This window comes from Alosa alosa, chromosome 23 (assembly GCF_017589495.1).
Source record: "Alosa alosa isolate M-15738 ecotype Scorff River chromosome 23, AALO_Geno_1.1, whole genome shotgun sequence".
Classification (NCBI taxonomy): Eukaryota; Metazoa; Chordata; class Actinopteri; order Clupeiformes; family Clupeidae; genus Alosa; species Alosa alosa.
Window position 1 is genome coordinate 18,201,627 of NC_063211.1, and position 20,037 is coordinate 18,221,663.

Genomic DNA, 20,037 nt, shown 5'->3' on the forward strand with positions numbered 1-20,037 from the left:
CACACATACACATAGAGAAGAATCCTCATCTATACTTCTAATCTACACACACATCTATACTACTAATGATTTGCTGACACTGATATTCAACCCCATGTCAGTGGCTCTGTGTGTGTGTGTGTGTGTGTGTCTGTGTGTTTAGATGCCTGTTCAAATTGTTTATTTGGTTTCTGTGTCAGACTTTGTGTTGTGCGATTGTGTGTATGTGTTTTTGTAGGGACAGTGTGCCAACTTTGCTCCATTTGGGCGTCTATTTTTGTATGTGTTTTATGTGTATTCATTATTTTTTGTGCATAGCAAGTATAAGTATATATACTCTTTTAATCCTGTGAGGGAAATTTGGTCTCTGGACACAGTGAGGTGAAGCACAGACTAATCCCAGCGCAGCGGCGCTCGGGGAGCAGCGAGGGGTTAGGTGCCTTGCTCAAGGGCACTTCAGCCGTTCCTACTGGTTACAAGTCCGAAGCGCTAACCAGTAGGCCACGGCTGCCCCTTTGTCTCTGCCCGGGGCATCTACTGTATTTGACTTGTCTGACCTTTGTTTGTATACAGTATGTGTGTGTATATTTGTATGTCCATGCATGCCCATTTGTCTGGCACTCCCAGGCACATCCCATAAGGCAGAGCCACAGCACTGCAGGAGTGATGAGTTCCAGTGCAGGAACCTGCGCTGCATCCAGCTCTCCTGGAAGTGTGACGGAGATGACGACTGTCTGGACGGGAGTGACGAGGAGCCTCTGCTCTGCTGTGAGTATCTGCAGTACCCCTAGCTGCCCTCTGCCCTGGCTGGTCTTCAGTGGTCCCGTAGCCTAACTAGTCATGCAAAGGTGATTCAAACAACATGGTCAGGAATTTGAGGACATATTTGTAAAAAATAGATAATATCTGAACTACAGATAATACTGTAAGGCTCCTTCCACTAGCTTGAAGGGCAGAGCAGAGTAGCTATCAATACCCAGGGCTAATGGTAGAGTATGGTAAGGACAAAGTCAAGGTCAAGGTCAAGACATTCATGAAAGTCAAAAGGACACTACCCAGGAAACATAAGTATAAGTATATATACTCTTTTTATCCTGTGAGGGAAATTTGGTCTCTGCATTTATCCCAAGCCGTGAATTTGTGAAACACACTCAGCACACACTAATCCCGGCGCAGTGAGCTGCCTGCAACAACAGCAGCGCTCGGGGAGCAGTGAGGGGTTAGGTGCCTTGCTCAAGGGCGCTTCAGCCGTGCCTACTGGTCGGGGTTCGAACCGACAACCCTCCGGTTACAAGTCTGAAGAGCTAATCGGTAGGCCACGGCCGCCCCACATGCATGCTGATGAAAAGTGACTTTTGTTGAGTGACAGAGGGGATGCAGTGAGTGTTTGTTTGTTTTAAGTTAATCTTTCACATTTCATGTGTGTGTACTGTTTTGACTTCATTGAGGTCATCAATTGTATGTTTGTTTCTGTGTCTGGGCATCAGTGAACCACAGTTGTCCAGTGGATCAGTTCAAGTGCATGAACAACCGCTGCATCCCCAAGAAGTGGCTGTGTGATGGCACCAATGACTGCGGAGCCAACGAGGACGAGTCCAGTTTCACCTGCTCAGGTGAGTCTTCCTACCTGTCAACCCACCACACACACACACAATCATTCGCAGGTGCCCAGCCATGCTGACCGCTGCAGCCCTACATGAACATGGTCAGCTGAGTTTCACTCAAACTGAGCAGGCCTTGTGTTTGGAGACAGGAGGCCTTCAGAGAATACAGGAGAGAGAGAGAAGAGAGAGAGAGAAAAGAGAGAGAGTGTGTGTGTGTGTGTGTGTGTGTGTGTGTGTGTGTTGGGCAAACAACACTGCCGAGGAATCTCTGCATAATTTGTCTCTGATAGAGGGGACTTGTACTACATGCCATGTGGTCCCAAAAGGCGAACTCAGTGCCTCTGGAAGAAATAAATAAATAAACAAGCAACCGACACAAAACTAATTTATCTTTTCTGTGGAGAGGTATGGCATCTCGGGTGTGCGTGTCTCCATCTTTGAGTCATTGACTGTATTGGATGAAGACGTACATCAAGGTTTGTGTGTGTGTGTGTGTGTGTGTGTGTGTATGTGTGTGTGTGTGTGTGTGTGTGTGTGTGTGTGTGTGCATTATGTGTGTGTCTGGTTAGGGAGGGGGGGGCAGAAGAGGAGTGGAGATGTGTTTGATGGTGACGCCGGGCAATTTTTTCGTTCAGTTATTTCTCCTTCTGCTCGTCACTATCGACTCAATCTCTCCGCGCGCTATAGGAGAGCTGTAAGCTGCAGATAAGAACAGTCGATGCTCTAGGCTCCTCCTGCGGTTGTGATGTCTAAATCACAGCGTGTCACGCACCAGGGGGAAAAAAGAACACCATGTCTGTTTAGTCCTCACCTTTTATTACTCTGTAATCCGTACTTTTAAGCTGCAGAATAAAGGAGAACAGTTTTTGGCCCTGTGTAGCTTACCTCTGTGTGTATAGTTTAACATTCAGCCTAAAATCTCAACCCTCAATGACTCTAGGGTAGTCATCCTCCATAGGTGCACATATACAATTGCATTGATTTGTAATAGAGGGGATATCATCAAGGTCGTGCTAGAAATGGACTGGTTGGAATATGGGAATGGGCATTTGATGCATATCAGAGGGAATCTGAGAGAGCATATAAACTACTGTAGTTAGATGATGAATTCATTCTTGATATTTTCTATCTAAAATATGACTAACATTAGAAATAATGTGCTGATGATTTTGCTTTAAATGAAACTCAAAAAATAATGGACTTGTGGTGAAAATATGCTTATTTGGATTTAATCTGGAAACACTCAGTAACAGTAATTAGTTAATTGAGGCTGTGGGTGGTTTTGAGTAATGGATTTGAGAATGTACTGTATACATTTGGTGCTGGGTCAAAGAGACTCAAGAGGTGGTTGAGAGCAGGGCCATGGGGCATGTATTTGGACATTAATGTCTGATTTGTGACTGTTGACTATTTATGAGAAGCCTCAAATGAGCTGACCAAATTGAATGACTTGGAATATGTCTGTTCTGTCTTTGAGAAAATTAGGTTTGGGAAACACTAAGGACTGGAATCTTTTTTTCAATAAAGATTACTGTGGAAGACTGCGTCCTTTTAAGGGAGAACAAATTAGACATTTCCATTATGGTTCATTTAGACTACATTATGATTCAAAGGAGGAAAATGACAGAAATAAATGTTATGCAAAGTACTGTATTTTTTAAGAAAATGACTTCGGGCAATCAAAGATGATTGCCTGCAGCTTCTGCTAAACCTTGTCACATCAAAGCGTAATCAAATGCTTGCAACGATAAAAGGAAATGGGGCTTATTGAATGACAGCATTTTGACTCACTTTCAATCATAACCTTATTTTTTCAGTAATTTGACTGTCTAGTCAAGCACCTTTCCAGGTTATGAATATGTAACAAGGTCCAGCTCTTCAGAGTGACATATACAGACTTGAGAGTGGTTGATTATGTTGGGTGTCTCTCCATTGCATTATCCTTCCTAAATAGCTGACTGGGACTGGGAAACATATATTAGCTAGATCTACACTGGGTCCGGGCTAGATGGAAATCCATCTACCATACCAGATTGAAACCAGATTAAGATAATATTTATGTGAGATTAATATCTATAGTAAAGTATAGTGTGGATGATCTTTTACATAAACTATAGTAAGATAAGATGTATACCAGACCTAAACACAGTAGAATCTGATATTAAACATCAGGGGCAACAATGATACAATGATATAAAGTAGTGTAACAGTAGCAATGTAGACAATATTCAGAAGCCCTCCAAACTTCAGGCAACTCAGAAGGCTCTCCTATAGTGAGTGAGTCATAAAGATATCATCTCTTGGGAGGTTTAAAGCCATAACATCAAGCGGTTAAGCCGAATAAGGAAGTAGACCAGACAAGATGAAATTGCATCCAGATGTCTGCATGTCACAAGCACTGATCTTAAATGGGAAATAAGACAGAAGAACTTAACAGCATTTTATACGATATGCAGAATCGATCTTCATGGAATGTCATCTGTTGTCTTGTGTGGTTGCAGAACACAGTGATGGTTTAAAACCTCACCTTGTAACATGCATCTATACTTTGTAAATGTTTATTATTATTATTATTATTATTATTATTATTATTAGTAGTAGTAGTAGTAGTAGTAGTGGTGGGGAAAACAGTTCAAATGCTGCTGTAAAGTTTATTGTTATGCTATGGTCTGGTCTGAGTTGTTTTGGATGAACGTGTCTGCTAAGCAAACATAACCATAACCATGATCATAACCATTTGATCTGTTGTGCTCCAGCTCAGACCTGCCAGTCGGACACATACCCCTGCCTGAACGGACGCTGCATCCCTGTCAGCTGGGCCTGCGACCGTGACGATGACTGTGGAGACAACTCGGACGAGCCGACTTCGTGTGGTAAGCATGAGCGGTCAACACGCGTAGTACAGGCCTTTAACGAGGGGTCTTGTTGACGAGCAGTTAACGAGCTTCACGCGGTTTGTACATGAAAGCGTACAGTATACAGGCTGCTAACAAGTGCTGAGGCTGACTAGTTCATGGAGATGGAGACATACAGCACATGTGGTGAAATGAAGCTGTTAACAGAGGCATGAATGCCTGTTGAGTTAGAGCAGGCAGAACAGCAGGGGTTAATAGCTGGTGGTCACACTGAGTGTTTAATTATAAACTTCCCTAGTGCTAGTGCAGCATGGTCATATAGGTTGTTTCAGGGTTTTATTTTTTTCAGCAATTTTACAGTCGACGATTCTCAGAACAGCAGAACACCAGGGAACATGAAACTTGGTGGGCGTGTAGCCCCACTAGGCTGATGAAGAATTCTCAAGATAGAATAGAAGCCCTTTTCTTCCGTGGACGGAGCACGCAGGGATGAGCTGCGGGCATTTTATGTTCCGCTCTGCGGTACGTCTAGTTTAAATTGCAGGCAAATTTCAAAAATCTATTAACAAGCAAAGTTCTTGTGCATCAACTATAGCTATTGTGTGGCATGTCGGAACATTGAGCTGACTCATCAGTGGTTACTGTTAAGGTCATGTCCATGTTGTTAAATTAGCAAATTGATTTTATCTAGCTATTAAATGAGCTTTAATTAGACTTAAGACTGTCCATTTTGCATCATTCAAAATCATTCATAGAGCCGAGAGAAAAAGTAGATAGTGAAAAAGGAATGCTTTGAGGGATGAGTGATGGTTTGAGGGTCTGGGCGCAGCTATACATTAAAGCTTGGAGTCTACAGTGCTGTTTGGTGGGTTTGAAGTCTCTGTGGCACAAGGCTGCGGTAGGCGAAAGCTCACAGGTTGAAGGTTCACAGGATCCACACATCTGAGGTAGCACTGAGCAATTCAGCAGAGGGCTATAAAACATTTGAAAAACATAGAGTGCATTTCTCATTCTTCAAAGGAAGACAATGGGTGCCTGTTCAAAAAGCAGTCCTATGATGATGTAATGGGGCAATGGGGTGCTTGTTCAAAGCCACATTCACTATTGAGACATTTTCATCCTATTTGTTTGTGAAGGCTTCAGCTGAATACACACGTGTGGGAGTATATTAGTCCTCGTGTTTGCATGACGTACAGCAGTTAGATGTGTATTTGCCTTCTGAATTTGATTGAATGTGTTATTTGTTACATGAAATGATTTTCATACAGTGCTGTCTGACTTAGTGTGGTAAGTCTGATGGGAATTGAAGTCTGAAGTCTGAAAGCATGTATGGGTTTGACATTCAAGGACACTTAAAGAATAGATATATGTTACAAGGCCTCCAGATTTGCAGGGGATACGTTTCTGCCATGGAAAACAGAAACTGCAGATATTATTATGTGAATGTGGTCTCTCTTTTTCTCAGATAGCTGACCTTTTGAGGGTTAAACACACTTCTTCGCGCCCTCAAACCTTGTTCGGATATCAAAGCCCCTGCCAAGCACGGGCAGCTACTGTAGCACAGCCAGGTCCCCTTTGGGTCAGCATAATTGAGCATAGCCCATGCTCCCCCACTCCAGTTAAATGAGACAGCAACCGCCCTCGCACTCTAATGAGGGGGTCGGGCACTGTCCTCTTGCCACGGACTCTCCTCTTGACCTTTAACCTCGCGAGGAGAGCTGGAGCACTCATCGGCGTAATTAGGAAGTGGCCTCGGCGATGGAGAGGTGCAATGTGGTGGCCTTTATACAGCTCGATTCATGCATTTGTTGATGATGCCGCAGTTCTTTCTCTCTCTCTCTCTCTCTCTCTCTCTCTCTCTCTCTCCTTGCTTGCTGGTTTAGTTTGGTGGTCAGAGTACTTTGCTCGGAAGGACACTGAATGTCTTTAGTATGGACAAAGGTAAAAGAAGGGCACGGGGCAGTTGTGGCCTACTTAGTCAGGGCTTCGGGCTTGGAACAGAAGGGTTGCCAGTTCGATCCCTGACCAGTAGGAATGGCTGAAGTGTCCTTGAACAAGGCACCTAACCCTCACAATTGCATGATCCATTAGTCATTTAGTATTGCCATCCTGCCGTTTTGTTTTTCTGTTTGGCGTATATTGGGTACATTGCTTTGTTATTGTATACAAGACATTGGGTACTCACTCCCCCATGAGAAAAAGACAACAACATTTATTTAACAAAGTACTGGGGAACAAAACTTTCTCTTATGGGCAACAGAGAGAGAGAGAGAGAGAGAGAGAGAGAGAGAGAGAGAGAGAGAGAGAGAGAGTGTTTTCCTTTACTGTACTAAAATATGGCTGATTGTTTGTCATGTGTATTCCTAGCTGTGCTCTATGGAGTCTCTACTTGAATTTAATTTCACACCCAGCCCGCCCAGCAGGTGTGCTCTGCTGGCGTTCCCACAGACAGCTGACAGAGAGGGAGGAAGCAAGGGGCCATGCATATTTAATTGGTTAAACTACAAGGAAATTAAACTTGATGTCTCGAGTCAGGATTTAACCCCCGATGGTGGTTTTCTGTCAAGGGTGCTGCAGTAAGAGTGTTGTGTTGTGTAGTATTTGTTTTTTAAAAGTACATAGCCTGCATGGCCCTCAATTCCATTTTTTAAAACGAATGTGTTGTCCCCATCTGGACAAAGAGATGTGTTAAAAAACAACACAAGTTGTGTTGTTTTCAACACAAGTTGTATTGTTTTCAACACAAGTTGTGCTATTTTCAATACTGTGTAACAAATAAAAAAAGGAAACAACACAAACTGTGTTGTCCCTATCTGGACACAGAGATGTGTTCAATACAACACAAGTTGTGTTGTTTTAAACACATTCATTTTAAGAGTGTAAATTTACCCTCATACTTAATTGCACCTTGAGAACCCTGGGTTGGTGGTTATTATGCGGTGACGAGTTGACTGTGTGTGAACCATAATCCGGCTTTTCATTTTTGGTGGTGTTTAGTGCTGTCATGGCCATTAGCATTTGAAGTGTATTACTTTTAACATAGTTTTCTTTTATCCTTTTGTTATCAGAAACACCAAGCTGACCCTTTTATGCCGAGCTGAAAAGCTGACCTTCTAAATACCCCTAATCACGAAAATAATCAGAAATTGTGTGATTGTTATGTGCTGACATTTACTGAAGGTGATTTTTCGACATTAAATAGTCCCATCTTACTGCAGATTCTCAGATGAGTGCTAACAGGAAGGAGAAACCAGTTATCTTTCTTCCTTCCTGTCTTTACTCGTGTTTGTCATGAGCCCTCTCACTCCACCGGGTTACCACCTTAATTGGTTTCCACTATCTTCCACTCTGCTCACCACTCTCTCTACTCAGCCTAACTAGCTCCACCTGTCCCTGCTCTGCTCTGCTCTAATTACTCTGCCAGCTGCGCTGCATTACCCACTAACCTCTCCCAGTATTTAAAGCCCTGTCTTTAAGCTCTCCTTTGTCAGATCGCCTGCAAAGCTCACACTGAACCTGTTTGCTCGCGCTTCTGGCTCACTCTTGTTTTGTGACCCCGGACCTGCCTGAATCTTGGATACTCTTCTGCCCCAGAAAACCAGACCTGCTTTCTGCCGTAATGACTCCTGACTACTCTTCGATCCCGGACTTCGGACCACCCACCACCGGGCGCCATAGGGACGACGCTGCCACTGGGGGGGACACAGACACAGCACATTGGACGGAATCCCTGTTATTCCCAGTAACCCCTGGAGCCTTCACTCACTCCCTACTTCCCTTTTCCCTTAAGTTTAATAAACTTTCTGGTGTGACTTAAATTGTGGTCCTCTGGTCGTCTGTCTGAACCGTGACAGTACGATCTGACCATCATGGACTCAGCGCACACTTCCCCCGACATGGAAACCGACGAACCTGAGCAACCCACCGCCATGCAACGCCTGGAACACACTGAGAGAGGGCTAGCCCGCATGAGCGGCGACATCACCTCCCTGCTTCAGGTCGACCAACCTTACCCCAGCCACTCCGCCCACCGGCCCAGTTCCAGGCAGTCTGCCCACCAGCCCTGCCCCCGAGTTACCTGCCCCAGTCATTGCAGCCGCTGCTCCGGAACCCAAGATTGGAAACCCCGAGCGGTTCAACGGCGATTCAACCCAGGTCCGGCCATTCCTGACTAGCTGCCGACTTCAGTTCTCCTTGCAGCCAAGGACCTTCGCCACGGGCTAAAGTTGGGTATGCCATCACTCACCTGACGGGTTGAGCTCGACTCTGGGGAACAGCAGAGTTGAACGCCAAACCCCCCGCATGTGCAACCTTTCGACCTGTTTGCTGAGGAGATGCTGAAGGTGTTTGACCTGGATTCACCAACCGCAGAGGCGTCTCGAGAACTGTTCAGTATTCGACAAGGCAGACGTACAGTCGCAGACCATTCCATCGACTTCCGAACCCTGGCAAGACGAAGTTCTTGGAACACACCATCGTTGGTGGACGCGTTCTTCCATAGCTTGGCCGACTATATCAAGGACGAGTTGGTCTCCCGTGAACTGCCTTCCACTCTTGATGAAGCCATCGCACTGACTGTCCGGATCGACAGAAGGATAGACCCGTCGTCGTGAGAGGGGGCGCCAAGGTCCACCAACTACCGGCATTCGGAGAGATCCGACTGGGCTCCTGTCATCTACTGCCACTCACCCAAGTCAGCTTGACCAGTCTGAGCCCATGGAGATTGGGCGAGCCTCTCTCACTCCTGCAGAGCGCCAGCGCCGCTTCACCTCAAACCTCTGCCTCTATTGTGGAGGTGATGGACATCGTGGGTGGTAACCTGCCCTTTAAAAGCCGGCTCACCGGGCATAGGGGAGTCCCGGTTGAGCTCAACGACCATCCAGTCCTCCCGCCCGCAAACCCCTGCTGCAAGTTCACCTCCGCCTCTCTGACTCAACTCACACCCTGGCTGCTCTGGTGGATTCTGGCGCTGAAGCCAACATAATGGACATCAAGCTGGCACGCCAACTGGGACTGGAGAACCACCGTTTGACACCTCCTATTCCTGCCCGGGCACTGGACGGACACTTACTCGGATCGGTCACTCATGTCACGGCCCCGGTCTCGATGGGTCTGTCCGGAAACTATCCAGTTTCACCTGCTCCCCTCTCCAGGCCAACCCCTCATCCTGGGTTACCCATGGCTCCGCCCTGCACAACCCTCAGCTCGACTGGGTGACCGGGTGATCAGGGGAGTGGGGGAGAGGACTGCCACCGAACCTGCCTGCTTGCTGCAAGACTACCCCTCGGCCAGTACCCACTAACTCCGCTCCTGACCTCTCCAATGTCCCAGAATGCTACCATGGTCTCAGAGAAGTGTTTAACAAAGCAAGAGCCACATCTCTGCCCCCTCACCGACCGTACGACTGTGCCATCGACCTCCTCCCTGGAACAGCCCCTCCAAAGGGCCGTCTTTATTCGTTGTCTGCTCCTGAAAGAAAGTCCATGGAGGACTACATCAACGACTCTCTGTCCGCAGGATTAATCCGTCCATCTTCATCTCCTGCTTGTGCTGGCTTCTTCTTTGTGGGGAAGAAGGACGGATCTCTCTTCGCCCCTGCATCGACTACAGGGGACTCCAACGACATCACAGTGAAAACCGTTACCCTCTGCCTCTGCTCACCTCTGCCTTTGAGTTGCTCCAGGGAGCCACTGTTTTTACCAAGTTGGATCTCAGAAACGCTTACCACCTAGTGCGGATCCGGGAGGGAGATGAATGGAAAACCGCATTCAATACACCAACAGGCCACTACGAGGATCTGGTTATGCCATTTGTCCTCACCAATGCTCCTGCTGTGTTCCAGGCTCTAGTGAATGATGTGCTGTGGGACATGTTAAACAAGTTTGTCTTCGTTTACCTGGATGACATCTTAATCTACTCCAGAAACCTGTCTGAACACACCCGCCATGTCCAGCAAGTCCTTCATCGCCTCCTGAGAATTCCCCACGCCAAGGCAGAGAAATGTGAGTTTCACGTCAAGACAGTGGCCTTCCTGGGGTACATAGTGGCAGAGGGAAGTATCCAAATGGATCCTGCCAAAATATCAGCAGTCACTTCATGGCCAGTTCCGGAGAACAGAAAGAAGCTGCAACAGTTTCTGGGGTTTGCTAACTTCTATAGAAAGTTTATCCGGAACTACAGTACCATTGCTGCCCCTCTCACTGCTCTAACCAGCACCAAGCAACCCTTCACCTGGACCCCAGCAGCCGACAAAGCCTTCAGTACCCTCAAGGTAAGGTTCACCTCCGCTCCCATCCTCCAGATGCCTGATGTGGACCGGCAATTCATTGTGGAGGTGGAGGAGTGGCGTCACTGGCTGGAGGGGTCCACCATTCCATTTCTCGTTTGGACCGATCATAAGAACTTGGAGTACATCCAAGACGCGGCCAAACGGTTGAACTCCAGGCAGTCCCGCTGGGCCCTGTTCTTCACCAGGTTTAATTTCACTCTTTCATACCGACCTGGATCACGCAACACCAAGCCAGACAGCCCTCTCCCGTCAATTCCAGAAGGATGACACCCCTCCAAGGATCCTGTGTCGATTCTGCCAAGTCCCTGCATCAGAAAGCAGCTCTGACCTGGGCTGTTGAGGAACAGGTGCTGGAAGCTCTCCGTAACCAGCCAGGTCCCAGCGCTTGCCCAGCTGACTGCCTTTTTGTCCCCGAAAACCTGAGGTCCCAGGTCATTCAGTGGGGACATGACTCCCGCCTAGCTTGTCACCCTGGCTCCACCCGCACTTACAACCTGCTCGCCCAGAGGTTCTGGTGGCCCTCTCTGAGAAGGGATGTACGGGAATTGGCCCAAGCCTGCCCCATCTGCAACCAACACAAGTCGCCCCTGCCAGCCCCCAGCCGGATTGCTGCAGCCCCTGCCTGTGCCCAGACGCCCCTGGTCTCACATCGCCTTTTGACTTTGTCACGGGCTGCCCCTTCAAGTGGCATGACCGCCATTCTCACCATAGTTGACCGATTCAGCAAGATGGCACACTTCGTTCCCCTCCCCAAGCTCCCAACCGCCAAGGAGACCGCCCAGGTGGTCCTGGAACACGTCTTCCGGATCCACGGACTGCCAAAGGATGTAGTTTCTGACCGTGGCCCACAATTCTCCTCCGCCTTTTGGAAGGAGTTCTGTCACCTGCTGGGAGCCACAGTCAGTCTGACTTCCGGATTCCATCCCCAATCCAATGGGCAGTCAGAGCGGGCAAATCAGGAGCTCGAGAAGGCACTGCGATGCATGACCTCACGCAACCCCCACTCCTGGTCGCAGCAATTGACATGGGTGGAGTACGCACACAATTCTCTGACCTGCTCTGCCATCGGTATGTCCCCCTTCCAATGTGTTTATGGATACCAGCCTCCTCTATTTGCCAGCCAGGAAGGGGAGGTTACTTGCCCATCTGCACTTGCTTTTGCCCGCCGATGTCAGCCAGCACCTGGTCACAAGCCCGAGCCACACTCCTCAGATCCGTTGCCAGCTACACTACCGGGGCCAACCGTCGGAGAATTCCTGCTCCCACTTACCATGTTGGTCAAAGGGTGTGGTTGTCATCGAAGAACCTGCCACTCAGGGTGGAGTCGCAAAAGCTGGCACCTCGGTTCCTTGGCCCATTCCCTATCGTAAGAGTGATTAGCCCAACTGCTGTCCGGCTCCAACTGCCTAATTCCATGAGGGTGCACCCCACTTTCCATGTGTCTAAGATTAAGCCCATTCATGAGAGTCCGCTGGTCCCTGCTGCGCCTTCTCCTCCTCCTCCACGGCTTGTCGATGGTGGTCTGGTTTACACCGTCTAGTGTTAATTTCGTCAGACCAGACGAGAGGAAATATGTTCGTCAACAACCTTTTTTTTCATGACTAAGACGAGACGGCAGTATTGTCCTGAAACACTGACTAAGACTATCTTAAGATGCATTATTGTTGACGAAAAAAGACGAGACTAAAATGTTTTGCATGAAATAAAAACTAAGATAAAATCTCTCTTCATTTTCGTCTACAAAATGAGAAGACAGAACATCTAGCTATTATGTTTTCAAAATATTCCGAATGAGTTCATACGCAACAGCTTTCCTGTAGGCTAGTCTACGTGCTGTTGCTGCAACCCTGTGGCTGCAACACTAAAACTACATGGAACAAGAACACTGGAGATTTCTGCAAGAGTTAGCAAGCTAACTATGCTTTATGCCACAATGCTACATACCCAGAAGTTGAAGGTTCTCTCATACAAATTAACATCCCCAGAATGTCCATACTAAAAATGTTTATCATGTAATGTCAATTATTTAACTAGTTAGACTGATGATGCAAAGTTTGCTAGCAAGTAAGCTAATATAGAAAGTTTGCTAGCAGGTTAGCTATGGCTAAGATGGAGAGTCTGATTGGGGAATGTGTTGTGTTTGTGCGCATATCGCCATCTAGCAAGGCGGAGTAAAACATTAATACTTTGGCCTACAGTGTTTCTCAAACTTTTTTTCAGTTTCAGGACCACTAAACTAACCCTAGCTAAAAAAAAAAAAAAAGATTAGGCGTACTTCAACAGTAGCCTATAATTAGTCTACACAATAGGCCTACTCACTGAACCACTTTGCTTATTGTGTGGATTCATACTGTATGATTTAAACTGGCATATCTTACATAGACAGTGTTGCAGAACTGTTTTTACATACAAGTTGGTTCAATATTGCAAACAACTCATCTATATTATATTTTACCACGTCTGCTCGCGGACTACTTGGGATAGCTTGCGGACGTCCAGTGATCCACGGACAACACTTTGAGAAACACTGGTCTACGAATATGACAGTGGTCCAGTCAAATCTTTTACTGTCTATGGTCAAATCCCAGCCGAGCTATAACTGTATAAATCAGAATGAGTAATTATAACAGACGAGTAGCCCTGTGGACACACAATATTGTTGGAAAATTGAGATGTGTGAAACACTATTTGACTCAAATGGTAATCAGAAATAATTACTTATAAAAAAAAGACTAAAATGTGTTGACTAAAACTGACTAAGACTAAGATACCTTTAGTTTTCTTTTGACTAAAACTAGACTAAAATGACGAGACTTTTAGTCGACTAAAACTTGACTAACAAAAATGATATTTGAATGACTAAATATGACAAAGACTAAAAAGGACATTTCGTCACAAGACTAAGACTAAGACTAAATTAAAAATAGGTGACAAAATTAACACTAACACCGTCCGCCGCCTGCTTCGGTCCAGACGGAGGGGTAGGGGTCTCCAGTACCTCATTGACTGGGAGGGCTATGGACCTGAGGAAAGGACCTGGGTGCCGGCTAGTCGGATTGTGGATCGGACTCTCATCACCGCCTTCCACCAACGGCATCCTGATCAACCTGCAATCCGTAGGGGCCGCCCCAGAGGGGTCCCTAACCGTCCTGCCCGCCCAGCTTCCCGTCCTGTGCCTGACCCTGACCCTGTCTCTGAACCTGTACTCTGTAGGGGCCGCCCCAGAGGGGTCCCTGACCCGCCCTGCCCGCCGGCTTCCTGTCCTGTGCCTGACCCTGTCTCGGGACCTGTCCCATCTCCCGACCACGACCCTCCGGCTTCCTCCGAGGATGAGGACGTTCACTCGGACCGTTCGGAGGAGTTCTAGCCCTCCTCCGGCTCCCGCCCGGCGTGGTGTTGCTCTTGGGACTTCTGGGGCCGTCCCTTGGGGGTTCTGTCATGAGCCCTCTCACTCCACCGGGTTACCACCTTAATTGGTTTCCACTATCTTCCACTCTGCTCACCACTCTCTCTACTCAGCCTAACTAGCTCCACCTGTCCCTGCTCTGCTCTGCTCTAATTACTCTGCCAGCTGCGCTGCATTACCCACTAACCTCTCCCAGTATTTAAAGCCCTGTCTTTCAGCTCTCCTTTGTCAGATCGTCTGCAAAGCTCACACCCGGAACCTGTTTGCTCGCGCTTCTGGCTCACTCTTGTTTTGTGACCCCCGGACCTGCCTGAATCTTGGATACTCTTCTGCCCCAGAAAACCAGACCTGCTTTCTGCCGTAACGACTCCTGACTACTCTTCGATCCCGGACTTCCGGACCACCCACCACCGGCGTCATAGGACGCATCGCTGCCACTGGGGGGGACACAGACACAGCACATTGGACGGAACCCCTGTATCCCTGTTATTCCCAGTAACCCCTGGAGCCTTCACTCACTCCCTACTTCCCTTTTCCCTTAAGTTTAATAAACTTTCTGGTGTGACGCAATTGTGGTCCTCTGGTCATCTGTCTGAACCGTGACAGTGTTGTTGGCAAGAAAGGATGCAAAAAAAGTAGGCCATTAATCTGCCACTCGCATCTCTGTGCGGTCTGATCTGTGCGCCTTGAGGACTGGAGCTTGGTCTCAGCTGTGATATGCAGCAGTACATTATCATTTATGCTTCCTCTGTTGCGGCTTTGCTCTGTCTCGCTGCCCAGGCACAAACATAGGCGCTGTCGCCGCACAAGAGGTAATTAAAGTTCACACTTGGCTTGCTCAAATCGAAACCCTATGAGAGTGTCTGTGTGTGTGCTCGCTTTCAGTTCGTTTATGCCCACGCTGGAGTATCTGCGGGTGGTATCAGCAGCTACACAGATCCAGTCTTGTGACCCCTCTGTGTTAACATGTTGTGCCGGGCCGACGCAATCTGTGCTCTAGTGCTAGCAGAAGTGTTCCCAATTGTAGAAAGTTCCTATTCCCAAAATGTGTGCTGTACAGTTGAGCAAAACAGAGCATATAACCAAATCACAGCCATGGGGACATCCTTAGCCAACCCCATGAACGTGAATTGATTTTACTCAATAAGTCTACTACTGATTAATGGAGTTTGAACACTCCAGATTTGATTTCCGTTTGTTTATGTAGATTAGACGTATATACTCCCTGCTAAAAAAATAGTTCCAGTTTGTGTACGTGCATCAAGTGTGGATGAATGCTGTCCTCTGTAGCAAACTGCATGATTTGTTTCTTTGTTTCTACCTCATATTTTTACACCATGTTACTGCTTGTAGTTTACCGCGTGAATGGAAACAAACAATGCCCTGCACTTATCAAAAGATGGCCTGATAATGACTAGTCCTGTAATTAAAGGTCAGAATGTCTGATATAAATGAGTTATTAACCTGTTATTAAGGTCTTCTGTCTGATATGAGTTGTAAACCTGTTATTAACCTGTTATTAAGGTCCTCTGTCTGAGTTATTGACCTGTTATTAACATGTTATTAAGGTCCTCTGTCTGAGTTATTGACCTGTTATTAACCCGTTATTAAGGTCCTCTGTCTGAGTTATTGACCTGTTATTAACATGTTATTAAGGTCCTCTGTCTGAGTTATTGACCTGTTATTAACATGTTATTAAGGTCCTCTGTCTTTTTCTTCCTCTCCCAGTTTTCCCCACATGTGAACCTCTCACACAGTTCAGCTGCTCAAATGGGAAGTGCATTAGTGTGAAATGGCACTGTGATTCAGGTGAGCAGACACAAACACACACTTATGCAGTCTCAGGACACATTCTCTGTCAGTGGTATGAGAATACGACAGAAAAGCACTATAATCATTTAAAAAACAATGAAACTCATTCAAATGAGTGTGTACTCTTCAAGCCTATGATTGCATAAGCCAAAGTGCATTATGGTAATTCCTATGTATGTCATTGTGTGTGTGTGTGTGTGTGTGTGTGTGTGTGTGTGTGTGTGTGAAGAGGACGACTGTGGAGATGGCAGTGATGAGCTGGGCTGCGTCCATGCCTGCTCTAATGCTCAGTTCCAGTGTGCCAGTGGGAAATGTATCCCTGAGCACTGGGTGTGTGATGGGGACAACGACTGTGGAGATCACAGCGACGAGAACGCCACATGCACAGGCACAGGTCAGCACACACTTACACGTATCATACACATACACACACACACACACACACACACACACACACACTCATACATATGAGAGCACACACACACACAGAAATTATGTATATACTTACAGTACACACATATGGAGATGCATACATGTACACTACTTTAATACACAACCACTCAAGCATGCATGTATGTTCATTTGCAGCATATATAAATGCTGTATGTACACACATGCACTCTCTCTCTTTCTCACACACATATACAAACACACACAAGATTTGCTTGTCTGAGGGAGTGGCTGTTTTCATTTTTAAGATTGCTCTATGAATTTAAGATTCATAAGATGAATGGATGATGAATCGCATTTTCAAAAAAGTTCAATCAACTTTTACTACTACTCTGGTTATCAGTGCTTTGAGGTGTACTCTGAATGATTCGGCAGCAATAGTATTCACTTGAAAGACAGAAGAAGAGTATACCCAGACATAGCCTATTTTGTTTCACTTTCATTTAATTTGGGAGTGCTTCTTCAAGCCCTTTGTATGGTAGCTGTCAGCTCAGACATTTACATCTCACAAAGTAACACAAAGAAAAAACAAGTTTTAGGTGAAAAAAGACACAGATAATAGGAACTCTCTGATGTTACCTCAAATGATGGTTCATGTACTATTTATATTAATGCTGTGAGCATCCATGGGCATGTGTGTGCATTTGAGTACTAGTGGGTTACTACTTTTACAGATAAAAATGATAATAATGAAATAACAAACACTTTAGTTTTGTCTTTATTCAGGGGGTGGATTTTGGACCTTATTTTTTTATTTTTTATTTTTGGTGGTTGTGGTTGTATTCCATTAGTTTCCCTCCATTACATTCCAAGAGAGTGACAGGGCTTAAAGTCTTCAGGCACTATGCCTGAATTCAGGCGTGGGCCGGTACGTCTAAGATTTAGAAAATAGGCAAACACAGTTTATATGACATCCTCATAAATGTCTGTTAATTTCAGACACAGACATGTTTTTGTGTTCCAATTCTGCGTTACATTTTTGGTTTTGGACCGTATAAATGATTAAATCAACACTAACAGATGTATCCGAAGAGATTTCGGACAATGATGGTCACTAGTCCAAGAACGGACTGTTTGTTTGTGATTCAGTAGTTTTTACTTTGATGGTTGTACCAAAGATGGTACGTATTATAGGACAATCCTTTTGAGGAGTCCTTTTAAGAGACTTAGCTGAAGAGACGTAGCTGAAGCAAATCTTAAGACAGGAAGAAGACATGCTGACACACACTCATGCACACACGCATGCACACACACACACAAACACACACACACACATACATGCAAAGACACACACACACACACACACACACACACTGTACATTGTATAAACAATGTATGTGTCACTCTATTGATTTACACATTAAACATGAGTTGGGAGGCCTCTGCCCGACTAACTGTGTCGGAGTATTCTCTTGCTAAGTGGATTTAATCAGGGCTTTCTTCTGCTGAGGGAGGGACTCTGCTGGATTTGAAGGCTTTGATCTTCCTCAGACACTTACATTGCATGGCCTTGTGACTGGGATGTGAACACCATTCATCAGGCTCCCTCTACAAACCTCTCAGGACCCCAGTCACTGTGCAGAGCCCCATCTCTCTAATCATCCTTCTGGCCTGGTCAGCCTAAAGCCTTCTCCCTGTGAGACCGCTACTTCAGCATGGTCTAGGCATTTAGTCAGTTAGCCTACTGTATGCTTTTTTTCGCTGACATGATGTCCTAGCAGCTAGCTTATGTACAAGCTGACTTTCTGTTGATTTGTGAAATGTTATTGTTATTATCAATTTATTTTATTGTGTATGTATGACATTTATGATACTGGAATGTGTACTGTGTTTCTTATGACCATGCTAATGATGAGTAGGCATCCAGAAATCAGTAAAATACTTCCTATGATATGCTATTCTATCTTATGCTATTATGCATACACTTTGGTGTATTAATCCCCATTAGGTTGATAATGGGTTGGCAGAAATTCAGAAATGAAAGTTAGATTCATGGTCAGCTGTTCAGCACTCTGCTGTCACTGATGAGGCTGAGGGCTTTTAATCTGTGTGAAGAATGTCTCCTGGCAGCTCGAGAGAGAGAGAGAGAGAGAGAGAGAGAGAGAGAGAGAGAGACTGCCTTGAACAGTGTAGACAGTACAAAAATATTGTAAGAGTGTAGAGAGGATGGGTGAGTGAGGAGAGGATAAGAGAGTCAGATAGAGAGTGAAAGAGACATTCATTTCTTGTCAGATTTATTGTTGTCTTCCTCCTCTGCCCCTCGGTGACAGACAGGGGTGCATGTGCCAACCTCACTCAGCAGGGCTGGCACACACCCGTCCCCTCCTCCTCCTCCTGCCACCACACCTCCACAGCCAGATAACACCACCTCCTCCACCTCCACCTCCACCTCCTCCTACTCCACCACCACCACGGCCAGATAACACCACCCCCTCCACCTCCTACTCCACCAAACCACCACGGCCAGATAACACCACCCCCTCCACCTATACCTACACCTCCTCCTACTCCACCACCACCACGGCCAGATAACTCCACCTCCTCCTACTCCACCACCACGGCCAGATAACACCACCCCCTCCACCTATACCTACACCTCCTCCAACTCCACCACCACCACGGCCAGATAACTCCACCTCCTCCTACTCCACCACCACGGCCAGATAACACCACCTCCTCCACCTATACCTCCACCTCCACCAACTCATCCAGATAGAGCTGACAAGCCTTCCTGGCCCAGGCACAGGATGGTGATCAGGATGGAAATGTTTGCTGTTGTGTGTTTACCTGCAATGAGGGTAATGAGGGCCATGCAGGGTGATCAGACTTGACACCTGAAAGAGAGAGGAGGGGACTCCACAGAGAGATGGGTCTTGGATGAGCTCCTCTTTGGAACAGCAGGGATGTGTGACAGGCTTGTGGATGTGAGTCAGAGGAATACTGATGTGTCTCTGCTCTCTTTCTGTGTGTGTGTGTGTGTGTGTGTGTGTGTGTGTGTGTGTGTGTGTGTGTGTTTGTGTGTGTTTGTGTGTGTGTGTGTGTGTGTCTGTGTATGTGTGTCTGTGTATGTGTGTGTGTGTGTGTGTGTGTGTGTGTGTGTGTGTGTGTATGTGTGTGTATGTGTGTGTGTGTATGTGTGTGTGTATGTGTGTGTGTGTGTGTGTGTGTGTGTGTCTATCTGTGTGTGACCCCAGTGGCCACGGCTCCGGTCAGTGAGTGCGGCGACGGAGAGTTCCACTGCATCAGCGACGGCACGTGCATCCCCGAGCGCTGGCGCTGCGACGGGGACAAGGACTGCGAGGACGCCAGCGATGAGACCCGTTGCCACGGCACCCGCCGCGTCTGCGACCCCCAGGCCAAGTTCACCTGTAAGCTCTCAGGTATGTACCAGTGTCAGTGCCAGTGCCCTGCGCCTGCAGGTTGAGGATTTACCGCACCGCTGCCGACTGAAGCCAAATCCACGACAGGCGGTCTCCAGAGAAGGCCACTAACCAAGACCTGGACAATGAGGACCCGTGAAGAATGAATGTATACGTTGTCCCTCGAGAATTAATAAGGTCTCTCTGAGAATTAACAAGTTTTATCACACACGCACACACACACAAACATACATATAATTGGATTTGGTGCAAAAAAAAACCT

At 46.6% G+C, this 20,037-nt stretch overlaps 1 protein-coding gene across 1 annotated transcript in view; it reads left to right on the forward strand.

The window, feature by feature from the left end:
• Positions 1 to 20,037, forward strand: part of LOC125288217 (low-density lipoprotein receptor-related protein 1B-like) — a 271,541-nt gene that overhangs the window by 74,243 nt on the left and 177,261 nt on the right. The window contains 6 exon segments of the mRNA XM_048234393.1: positions 607 to 747; positions 1,467 to 1,592; positions 4,340 to 4,456; positions 15,862 to 15,942; positions 16,175 to 16,339; positions 19,590 to 19,775. Of these exon segments, the coding sequence (XP_048090350.1) occupies positions 607 to 747; positions 1,467 to 1,592; positions 4,340 to 4,456; positions 15,862 to 15,942; positions 16,175 to 16,339; positions 19,590 to 19,775 (816 nt within the window).